The following is a 10,463-nucleotide window of genomic DNA, read 5'->3' as shown; positions in this document are numbered from 1 at the left end:
TCTCACCTGAGGGGGCAGAGGGGCAGAATCCCCCCTCCCCTGCTGCCCACGCTGTGGGATCAGCCCAGGGCATGGGGGGTTCTGGGCTGGGCCATGTCCAGCCTCTCCCCCACCAGCCCCCAGGACCTTCTCCCCAGGGCTGCTCCAGCTGTTCATCCCTGGCCTGGATTGATCCAGGGGCTGCCCCGGCCCAGGAGCAGCACCAGCACTCGGCCTTTTCCAACATAAACAATTCCATGATGCGATTTACACGCGCGTTCGCCCGAATCCGAAAAGCACGAAGCCGGGGGCGGGCTCTGCCCTGCCGGGCCCCTCCCGCAGCCCTTCCCTTCCTGCCCTTCCTCCTCCTCCTCCTCCTCCCGGTCCTTCCCTTTCCCGTCCCGGCGGGGCGGGCGCTCGGGGGAGGTAGGACGGGATGGGGATCGGGGCCGGAGCGGGGCGGGCGGGGTGTGACATCCTTCCCCCCCGGTGTCACATCCCCGTGTCCCCGAGCCGTGCGGGACCCGCTCCCGGAGCCCCGCGGGAGATACGGGGGAGGTGGGACCCGGCAGTGCCTCAGGGGGCCCCAAAAGGGCTGGGGAGGGACCTGGGGACAAGGGATGGAGGGACGGGACACAGGGAATGGCTTCAGGCTGGTCTAGATGGGATACTGGGAGGGAATTCCTGGCTGTGAGGGTGGGGAGGCCCTGGCACAGGTTGCCCAGAGAAGCTGTGGCTGCCCCTGGATCCCTGGAAGTGTCCAAGGTCAGGTTGGACGGGGCTTGGAGCAACCTGGGCTAGTGGAAGGTGTCCCTGCCCATGGCAGGGGAGCTGGAACAAGACGATCCTGAAAATCTCCTCCAGCCGAAGCCATTCAGTTGTTGCACATTTCTGCGATTTTGCACGGAGAAAAAGGAAGCAAAACGTTTATTTCTGCCTCTCGGGGGTGTGACGGACATTTGTCACACCCCTCCCCGGCCCCCCAAGGCCAGGCTGCACCTTGGTGTGCTTGGGAGGAGGCTGCTTGCTTTGAGAATCACGGAATCACAGACTGGATTAAAGAAGGGACCTTAAATCTCATCCGGTTCCACCCCCTGCCGTGGGCAGGGACACCCTCCACCGGGGAGCCCAGGTTGCTCCAAGCCCCCCATCCAGGGAATCCTCCCCCTCTGCGGTTCTGGGCTGCCCCCTCCTGACGTCCGGGAGCGGCGTGTGAATGTCAGCAGGGTCCGTTCGGTGTCAGTGACTCTGAAAAGGCTCGTGGAGCAAAAGCCCGGGCAGGAAAACTCAGTGTTCAAACGGAGCACAGAAGAAACAAATAACAGTGGGTTCAGAGACTGGAGCAATTCCGACTGTGGGTAGGGCTGTTTCTCCAGGTAACCCCCCAAAGGTCTTGTGTTTGGGCAGAGTGTTTGCAGCCTTCCACTGACATAAAGATCTACCTGTAAGTGACCTGTTGCCTGAAAGTCACATCCTGCTCCAGGGAGGTTTTGCTTTTATTTTTTTTTGGGGGGGGTGGAATTTGGTCCTCACACTGCGGCACGGAGGACGCGTTCATTCATTTAAAACAAAAATGCTGGTTTCTTTCCCAGCGTAAATTCATAGAAACACAGAGTGTTCTGAGCTGGGAGGGCACCCACAGGAGCCATCCAGTCCAGGAACCCACAGGGACCATCCAGTCCAGGAACCCACAGGGACCATCCAGTCCAGGAACCCACAGGGACCATCCAGTCCAGGAACCCACAGGGACCATCCAGTCCAGGAACCCACAGGGACCATCCAGTCCAGGAACCCACAGGGATCATCCAGTCCAGCTCCTGGCCCTGACCAGGTCACCCCAACAATCCCACCCTGTCCCTGAGAGGATCATCCAAACCCTCCTGGAGCTCTGTCAGCCTTGGTGCTGTGCCCACTGCCCTGGGGAGCCTGTTCAGTGCCCAACCACCCTCTGGGGGAAGAACCTTCTCCTGAGATCCAACCTAAACCTGCCCTGACACAACTCCAGGCCATTCCCGGGGTCCTGTCCCTGCTCAGCAGAGCACAGAAATCGGTTCCTGACGTTCAGCAGCTCAAAAATCTCTCTTCCAGGCGCAGCAGCAGCACACCCAGGATGTCCATGGAGATAACTTTCCTGGGCACGGGCTCGGCATACCCCTCTCCCACCAGAGGGGCGTCAGCGCTGGTGCTTCGCCGGGAAGGGGAGTGCTGGCTCTTCGACTGCGGGGAGGGGACCCAGACACAGCTCATGAGGAGCCACCTCAGGGCAGGTCTGTGCTGCCGAGAGGCGGTTTGGTTTTTTTTTTTTTTTGGTGAGGGGGAAAAGGAGCGACCCAAAGGAAACGCCTCGTCCTCGAGGTGTCTGAACACAGGCCAAGCGCGTCCGAAGGGTCTTGCCCCGCTGCTGAACCTGCCGGGCAGTGACCACAACCCGTGTTCCAGACCCTCCTGCATTGATTTCTGGGGCTCTGCGGTTCCAAGGGTGGGAATCACGGGCCGCCTTTGAGCCGGAGCAAAGTTTGTTGTTGGCGCGGAGGCAGCTCCGGGCGAACCCTGCCGTGCGCCTTCCCTGCGGGCAAACGCCGCGCTTTTTTTTCCCTTCCAAGCGAGGCTGTTGCGTGTTCGTGGTGACTTTTATGGCTTGGCAGATAAACTGGGGACGGGACTCGCCTGCAGTCCCCCTGCTTTCACAGCCTGCCGTGGCAGGAGCCGACTCCTGGCTGCTGGGTAATGAAGATGAATCGTCAGTCGCAGGCAGAAATCCGGGCTCCTGCTCCTCCAAAAACACGAAGGGAATTTAGTGGCAGGTGGAAGGGCTAATTTTTACTAAGTTTGCTGGGTTTTTTTACTAGATTTTGCTAAATTTAATTTTACTAAACCAAAAGGAGGAGGTCCTCCTGCCCTTCCATCTCGCTTTAGTTCCGACAGGTGCTGGGGGAGATGCCTTGCCCTGTGGAGGGGGGAACTCAGCAGGGCAGGCTGAGGCAGCCCTGCTTAAAGAACGTGTGCTTGCAACGAGAGAAAATTCTGGGCTTTTTTTAACCCAGCAAGGGGGGCAGGGCCCCAGCACCTGGGGGCTGGAGCGAGGCAGCTCGGACACGAAGCAAAGCCCGGGTGTTACCCCTCTGGTTCGGGGTTTTATTTCTCAAACACCAGTTCTGTTTTAAAATTTTAAAATCAAATTAATTTTAAAATTCAATCGAAACCCCCTTGCCCGAGCGGCGATTATTTCTGAGTGGTTGAACCTGGTTTGTTTATCTCCCCGTCTTTTTTTCCCCTTTTTTGTTTTATCTCTTCCTGCTGTTCCAACCCAACAGGCAGAATCACCAAGATTTTCATAACCCACCTCCACGGCGACCACTTTTTCGGGCTCCCCGGCCTGCTGTGCACGCTCAGCCTGCAGAGCAACCCCGACCCCAACAAGCCACCCGTGGATATTTACGGGCCTTTAGGGCTGAGGAGCTTCCTGTGGCGGAGCCTGGAGCTGTCCCACTCCCAGCTCCTCTTTCCCTACGCCGTCCACGAGCTGGTGCCCACGCGGGACCAGTGCCCCGCCGAGGAATTCAGGGACTTCTCGCACTTGGACAGGGGTGAGGTTCCTGCCCAGGGCCCTGGAGGGAGAATACTGCGCCTGGACCCGGGAGAGGGCTCCTACTTGCTGGAGGAGGACGAGCAGCTGGTGCTGAGGGCGTTCCGCCTCTTTCACCGCGTCCCTTCCTTCGGCTTCGTGCTGGAGGAGAAGCCCCGGCCTGGGAGGCTCAACGTGCAGAAACTGAAAGACCTTGGTAACTACTTGGACTTATCTTTCCTCTTTTTGGTTTTCTTTTAATGGTTTTTTGTTTCGGTTTGGTTTGGTTTTGGTTTTTTTTAATCCCCAATTGCTTGTGTTCAAGCGGTGACTCTTGGTTTTCGGCAAGCGTAACGCGGCCGGGTTTCCTGGCAGCTGAAATCTTTTTGTGACCACCCTTTCCTAGGGGGGGTTCTAGCAGCAGCCAGGAGCTGCTGTCCGTCTCCATAAATCTCTTTTAATTCAGTTTTCCATTACAGGCATTGTAATGCTCCCTAGCCATGCAGGGTTCTGAATGGGCGTGTGACACTAATGCCAATTAATGCTGCGTTTAATTTCCCGTTTTCATACTGGGAAGAGCAAGCAAGTTCAGGGGACGAGGTTTAAAAAGCTCGACGTGGCTTTCAGGAAAATGTATGGCCACTGTATTTGCATGGCTTTGTTGACTTTAGTGAGAAAAATACAGCTTTTTTTTTTTATATTTTTATAGTTGCCCAGAGAAGCTGTGGCTGCTCCTGGATCCCTGGAAGTGTCCAAGGCCGGGTTGGCCAGGGCTTGGAGCAACCTGGGCTAGTGGGAGGTGTCCCTGCCCATTACCCTTAAAATCCCTTCTGACTCAACCCATGCCATGTTTCTGTGGTTTTCTTCAAACACGCTTCCCGCTAACGTGACGGGCTCTTTATTTGTGTGAAAAACGCGAAATATCAGTTGATTTTTTTTATACTGACATCGTGTTTTTTTTCATCGAGCCAGCTCTACACGTAGCCCATTCCAAGTGATCTTTGTTTAAACCTGACACGCCATATACTTAGAGTGTAGCTAGTGTGATTACTTATTATTATTATTATTATTACTCACGGGCCCTTTCTCGCCTTTTCTCTGCCAGGAGTTCAGCCGGGCCCTCTGTACGGGAAGCTGAAGGGCGGGGCCGCAGTCGTGCTGGAAAACGGAGTGAGGATCTCTCCCTCCGAGGTGCTGGAAGAGCCCATTCCCGGCAGGAAGGTGTGCATCCTGGGGGACTGCTCGGGGACGCTGGGGGACGAGGCCCCGCGGCTCTGCCGCGACGCCGACCTGCTGGTGCACGAGGCCACACTGGACGACACCCAGCAGGAGAAGGCCAGGGAGCATGGGCACAGCACCCCCGGGATGGCCTCGGATTTTGCCAGGCTGTGCCGGGCCAGGAGGCTGGTTTTGACCCACTTCAGCCAGAGGTACAAGCCGTCTGGCCAGGCAGGGGAGGGGGACGCGGACGTGGCCGAGCTGAGGAGGCAGGCGGAGTCCGCGCTGGGGGGACAGGGGGTGACGCTGGCTGAGGACTTCATGACGATAGAGATTCCCATGAAGAAGGGAAAAACAGCAGCGTTGGCCAGCCCTGAGTGAAGGCACAGAGCCGGGGTGGTGTTGGACAGCGCTTAAAAAGAACTGTTGGGAGTTCTGGTGAACAAATTCTCTTCCCCTGGAGCGCAGAGAGATCGGTTCAGAGCGCCGGGTGCAGTTAGTGCTGCTGCTGTAAAGCAAAGGAAGAAGGACGCTCAGGCATCTGGAGCTGGAATAAATTCATGAGGGGTGGTTTTGGACACCTGGCCTCCCCAGATGGCTCGAGCCTTCACAGCCCGGGAGCTTTCCTTGGAGATTCCCTGGAGCGCAGCTCTGGATCGTCGTTTGGCTTTAACACACCCCTCCAGGAAGGTTTGTGCTCTGCAGAGCAGTTTCAGCCATCCTGCCTCCTGAGAGCTTTCAAACAACATCTATTTCAAACTTGCACACAGTGTTTTGTGACTGTTACCCGGTTTCCGTGTGAGAGGGCACCGAAATTAATGAAGTGTCGAGAGCTCTGCCAAGTGGGTGTTGCTGTGCTCAAGTGGAGGAGCCCTTCTGATTCTCCGTTTGCACGTGAAGTCTTCTCATAAAATAAACACAGTTTAGGCTCCCCGTCAGAAGCTAATTGCTCTTGAACAGTTTGGTTCATTTAAAGCCGGGAAGCGCCAGCCCTAAACCCGCACACCCATTCGTCCCCTGCACACCCATTCGTCCCCTGCACCAGTGAGGTTTTGGAAGCGTGCTCTGCAAGTCTTTAAGGCAGATGGCAAGCAGTCTTCCTTGAAGTGTTCCTCCAAGTGCGCTTTCAAGGATAAATCGCCCCGATAAAGGCCTGTTTGTGTTTGCAGAAATACACACACCCCCCCCCCGTGGGAGGAGTTTCACCTTGGCGCGGCTCAGCCTGTTTTCTGCAGCGACTTTGTTCTTTCCGCGGAGGGACAACACAGGCCCGGCTTTTATCTCCTTTTCCTTCCACGCCTCGAAAGTGGCAGTTCGGGAGTTTTCCCGGGTTTTATCTCGATTCGGTGGTCGAAATTAAAAATTAGGTGGTTTCGAAAAAAAAAAAAACACCCCAGCCTAAATATCCCCCCGGGATGTTTATCCCCTTGTGGCTTTCTGATCGACACCGAAAACTCCGGCGGGTTTTTGAAGTCCAGCTGCTACAACCTGTGCCTGTGCTTCTGTTGCTTCAATTGAGCGACAGCCTCCAAAGGAAAAGAAAAAGGAGTGTGATCTCCTAGTGTTTGGCCGAATTCTGTGTGTTACCCCCCCCCGGTCCTTCAAACGGGTTCCGTCTCACGTGTGGTTGCGGTAAATCCGAACCCGGTCACACCGACATTAATATTTTTTGCTTCAAATGCAGAGGGGAGGGGGTCTTTGATTCCTTGGAAAAAAAAAAAATAAATAACACCGGGAAGGGGTGCGAGCTTGGGGAACACAACTTCTGGGGCGGAAACTTGCTGATTTCTGCGACTTTTCCCTCCGAAAAACAGCATAAAGCAGGCAGTCGTATTGACGCGTTCTTTCTCCTGGTGAATTGTGTTTTCCTCTTTTCTGTGGTGAAAGGATAACTTTGTTACCCTCACCCGCCCTGAGAAGGAAAGCTGCAAAGCTGCCTGGTTCTGTACCTGAGGCACAGATTAGGCGTGTGCGCTGTCGTTTTCAAGGGGTACATTCGGTGCTGGAGTCACGCGAAAATCCTGTGTTTTCGGCTTAATATATTTTGGCGTCTGAAATCGAGTTATGTTTGTCTCTCTGCTGGCAGACCCATGTGTCTTTGCTTGCCGTGGTCCGCCCTCCTGTGTCTGGGTACTAAATTAACTCCATAAATCCGACCGCGTAATGAAACCCGAATTAAATTGATGGGAACATGTGCGTGCCGGTAAGGGCTGAAAAGTTTGGACGGTAAATTGCCCGTTTTCTCCATGAGTTTATCTTTCCATTAATCACCTGTTAACTACCAGAGAACGAAATTCCTCTGCATTAAAACGTATCTGCCTGAGGGTTTCACCTGGCAGCAGATAAGGACCCTGATCTGGTCCCGTAGGGACCATGGGGGTGTTTTAACAAGTGCTGGGTAGGTAAATAAAAATGTAATTTTTTTTAGATTTTTTTTTTCTCCCTTTAGCTTCGAATAACTTTATTTTAAACATTCTTTTGCTTTCCCGAAAGAGTTCCCCTAAGCTTAGTTCCTTTTATCAACTGGTGCCAGTGGGGAGGGTCTCGTTAAAACTGCAAAATAAGCCTTTTATGTTACGGGGAAGAGATGAAGAGGGAGGAAACAGGACGACGTGAGGAGTTTTGTAACAGCAGAGATGTTCCTCGCCCGAGTGGATCGGCGGGGGGGGAGGCTGATCAGAGGGGGAGCGAGGGTGAATCTCCCTCCTGCTGAGGTTCTGATGAGCCTGCAGAAAAAAAAAAAAAAAAAAAAAAAAAAGGTTGAGAAATAAGTTTCTCACGCCACAGAAGTGGTTGGCTGCCCGAGCGTGGTGTGGTCTGCGTCGAGGATGGAGAGCTGGGGCTGGAGCCCGGGCTCCAAATCCAGCTGGGAAAAGAATTGTTGATGGTGGTTCAGCCTTTGGCATCAGCCACTCCCCGTGGCCCACGCTGGGACTCTTGCTCTGTCAATGCAGAAGAAACGAGATCTTCGTTTGGAAGCATTTTAAATTTCTGTTCTTTTTTTTGTTTTGTTTTGTTTTTTTTTTTAAAAGAATTTGCTCTCAACGAATTATGTTCGTTTACGTGGAAAAGCACATATTAATTATTGACGTTGGGCGGTTTAATTCCAGAAGCCTTAATTTTCTGGCGGGGTGGTAGGACTGGTCCAGGCCTCAGTGGTTTGGCACAGAGTCACCGGAGCAACTTAATGCATTTTGGGTTTTTTTTTATTATTAATATAAAACACGCCGGTTGGGATCTCGAGGCAGAACGAGTTGCAGGAACTTGGCCGAAGCCACATTTCGGGGAGGGGAGCAGGGGTGGGTGGATGCTGAGTGACAACTGATCCTGCTAGTTACCAGCATTTGACACTTGAGGAATGCTGGGAGTCCCACGGTGGAGAAAGGCCCCGTTTTGCTGGACGTGGTGCCTCTGCAGCCTTTCAAAATCACATCGGCGGCCTACAGAGCTCCTTCCCAGCACTGGCTGTTGCTGGAGTTGTTTGGCTTTGGATAAATATTGAGGCAGCAATATTTATCCAAAACACCTCCAGGTCGGTCTTCTCCTCCTGTGGTGGGATTCTCCGTGTGTCCCCAGGAGCCACTGGGAACGCCACGCTGGGATTCTGGGACGCTGGAGACCAGCACTGGCACCCACCCAGTGGCTCGTGCCACATTTCACCCTCCAGCTGAGCAGGACATCACAACAATGGCTTTATGAACCTTAAACCGGGCACATTTATGAACACAGAGGGTTATGGCAACGTGAGCAGCGCTTTTGAGGTGCGTAACTCTCGGGTTTTGTGCCGCGTTTATGCCGCGGAGGCGCGTTAATCGCCGTCGCTCCGCCGCGGTGTCGCGGCCGGGGCGATCCCTCGTTGGGTTTGCAGCTTGCTCACACCTGGCTGTGTGAAATAAGCTGAAAGGTTGCGCCTGGTTTCACAGCAGCCTTTCTACTCTCAAAAAAAAAAAAAAAAAAAAAAAAAAAATTTTTGCCTATGCAAACAACAAAAGATGTTTAATACGGGGTGTCAGAAATGGCAGTCTGTGCGTCCCGGGGGGGTGGGGGGGGGTCCTGATCTGCCTCGAAGCCAAGCTGGGGCTGTTGCCAGAAAGTGCAACGTATTATATTTAGGCTTATTATTTCCCATTCTACACCAGTGGGAAAATCTGAGAATTTCCCTGCTTGGGAACCATCAGGGTTCGTATTTTCCTCCCTGTGTTTGGGGAAATCTCCTCCTTGGGCCAGGGGGTTGCAGCTGGTTCTGCAGGGACGAAGGGGGAAGAGACCGCACTTAGAAATTGTAAATTGTTTAGCAGTTCGGGCTTTTTTTTTTTTTTTTTTTTCAAATAATTTTTAACCTTGGAGAGGGGAGGGGAAGTGCTGGTGTGTGACCTGTCTGATGCGAGCACGTGGGTTTGCCGTGCTGTGATCCACGAGTCCCGCGTGGGGCACTCTCCCCGTCGAGCCGGAGCTCTCATCTGCCACCCATAGTTCTTCAAAAACTCCAAGAAACAGATCATTTGCTCGGCAAATCCTGGTGTGGAGAGGCTTCAGTTACATCTTCCCAAGAAAAGAGGACCAGTACAGCAGCGTCTGATATTGCTTCTCATCACTAAGATCTCCTTCAGGACGTGCAAGTGACTGTAAATGGCTGAATGGTGCAAGCAGGAGATTTTGGTAGGGCAGTACAGCAATTTTTTTAAATCTCTGCCATCCTTGGTCCTTGTCAGTGTGACAGCACACACCAGCACCATGCCAGAAATGCCGTGCATTTAGAAAAAACACGCTGAGTTTTGCAGTGGATAAGGTATTTCGGGCACTTTTCACCTTCTGTTTTGTATTCTAACGGTGGCTCAGCACAGCAAAAGCAGAAGGATGCAACCCTCTGGTTCTGGAAGTATCAATCTTTTCCTTTTCAGCCGAGTTCCTCTGGAGAGTTCGCCTTTTGCTGGGTGAGGTGACGTGGAAGGGGAAAGCAGCTGCATTTACAGCCCGGTGTGCTTGTTGGGGTTGGGTTTGTGGGGCTCTGACCCTTTGCTGGTGGCACTGGCAGGGCTGTGAGTTTGTTGGGATCGCCGGTCTCTCAATTCCTGGGAGTCCAACCGTGCCCTGGGCTGATCCCACAGCGTGGGGAGCAGGGCAGGGGGGGATTGTGAGGGGGGATTGTGAGGTGAGACCCCCCTGCAGAGCTGCCTCCAGCCCTGGGGAACAACAGCACAGGGATGTGGAGCTGCTGGAGCCAGTCCAGAGGAGGCCACAGAGATGCTCCAAGAGTTGGAGCCCCTCTGCTCTGGAGCCAGGCTGGGAGAGCTGGGGGGGTTCAGCTGGAGAAGAGAAGGATCCAGGGAGAGCTGTGAGCCCCTTCTAGTGCCTAAAGGGGCTCCAGGAGAGCTGGAGAGGGACTGGGGACAAGGCATGGAGGGACAGGACAAGGGGGAATGGCCTCCCACTGTCAGAGGGCAGGGTTAGATGGGATATTGGGAAGGAATTGCTGTCTGTGAGGGTGGTGAGGCCCTGGCACAGGTTGCCCAGAGAAGCTGTGGCTGCCCCTGGATCCCTGGCGGTGTCCAAGGCCAGGTTGGATGGGGCTTGGAGCAACCTGGTGGAAGGTGTCCCTGCCCATGGCAGGGGGTGGGGCTGGATGAGCCTTAACACCCCTTCCATCCCAGAGCAATCTATAGTTCTGCGATTTGTGAGATTTTGCACGTGTAGAGGGGTT

General features: G+C 54.0%; 1 protein-coding gene across 3 annotated transcripts; it reads left to right on the top strand.

Moving 5' to 3' along the window:
- Positions 1-383: 383 nt before the first annotated feature.
- Positions 384-5,700, top strand: ELAC1 (elaC ribonuclease Z 1). 3 transcript variants are annotated; one of them, XM_032674976.1, is made up of 4 exons: positions 384-405; positions 2,068-2,246; positions 3,294-3,761; positions 4,650-5,700. In XM_032674976.1, the coding sequence occupies exons 2-4, from the start codon at positions 2,090-2,092 to the stop codon at positions 5,141-5,143; spliced, it is 1,119 nt and encodes a 372-aa protein (XP_032530867.1). In that variant the 5' UTR covers positions 384-405; positions 2,068-2,089; the 3' UTR covers positions 5,144-5,700. The 3 variants fall into 3 exon arrangements, with proteins under 3 accessions (XP_032530867.1, XP_032530865.1, XP_032530866.1); XM_032674974.1 differs by having other exon boundaries at positions 391-537; XM_032674975.1 differs by lacking the exon at positions 384-405 and adding an exon at positions 735-1,423.
- Positions 5,701-10,463: the final 4,763 nt, after the last annotated feature.

The sequence above is a fragment of the Chiroxiphia lanceolata genome, chromosome Z (genome assembly GCF_009829145.1).
Source record: "Chiroxiphia lanceolata isolate bChiLan1 chromosome Z, bChiLan1.pri, whole genome shotgun sequence".
NCBI lineage: Eukaryota > Metazoa > Chordata > Aves > Passeriformes > Pipridae > Chiroxiphia > Chiroxiphia lanceolata.
This window is presented reverse-complemented; position numbering and strand designations above follow the sequence as displayed.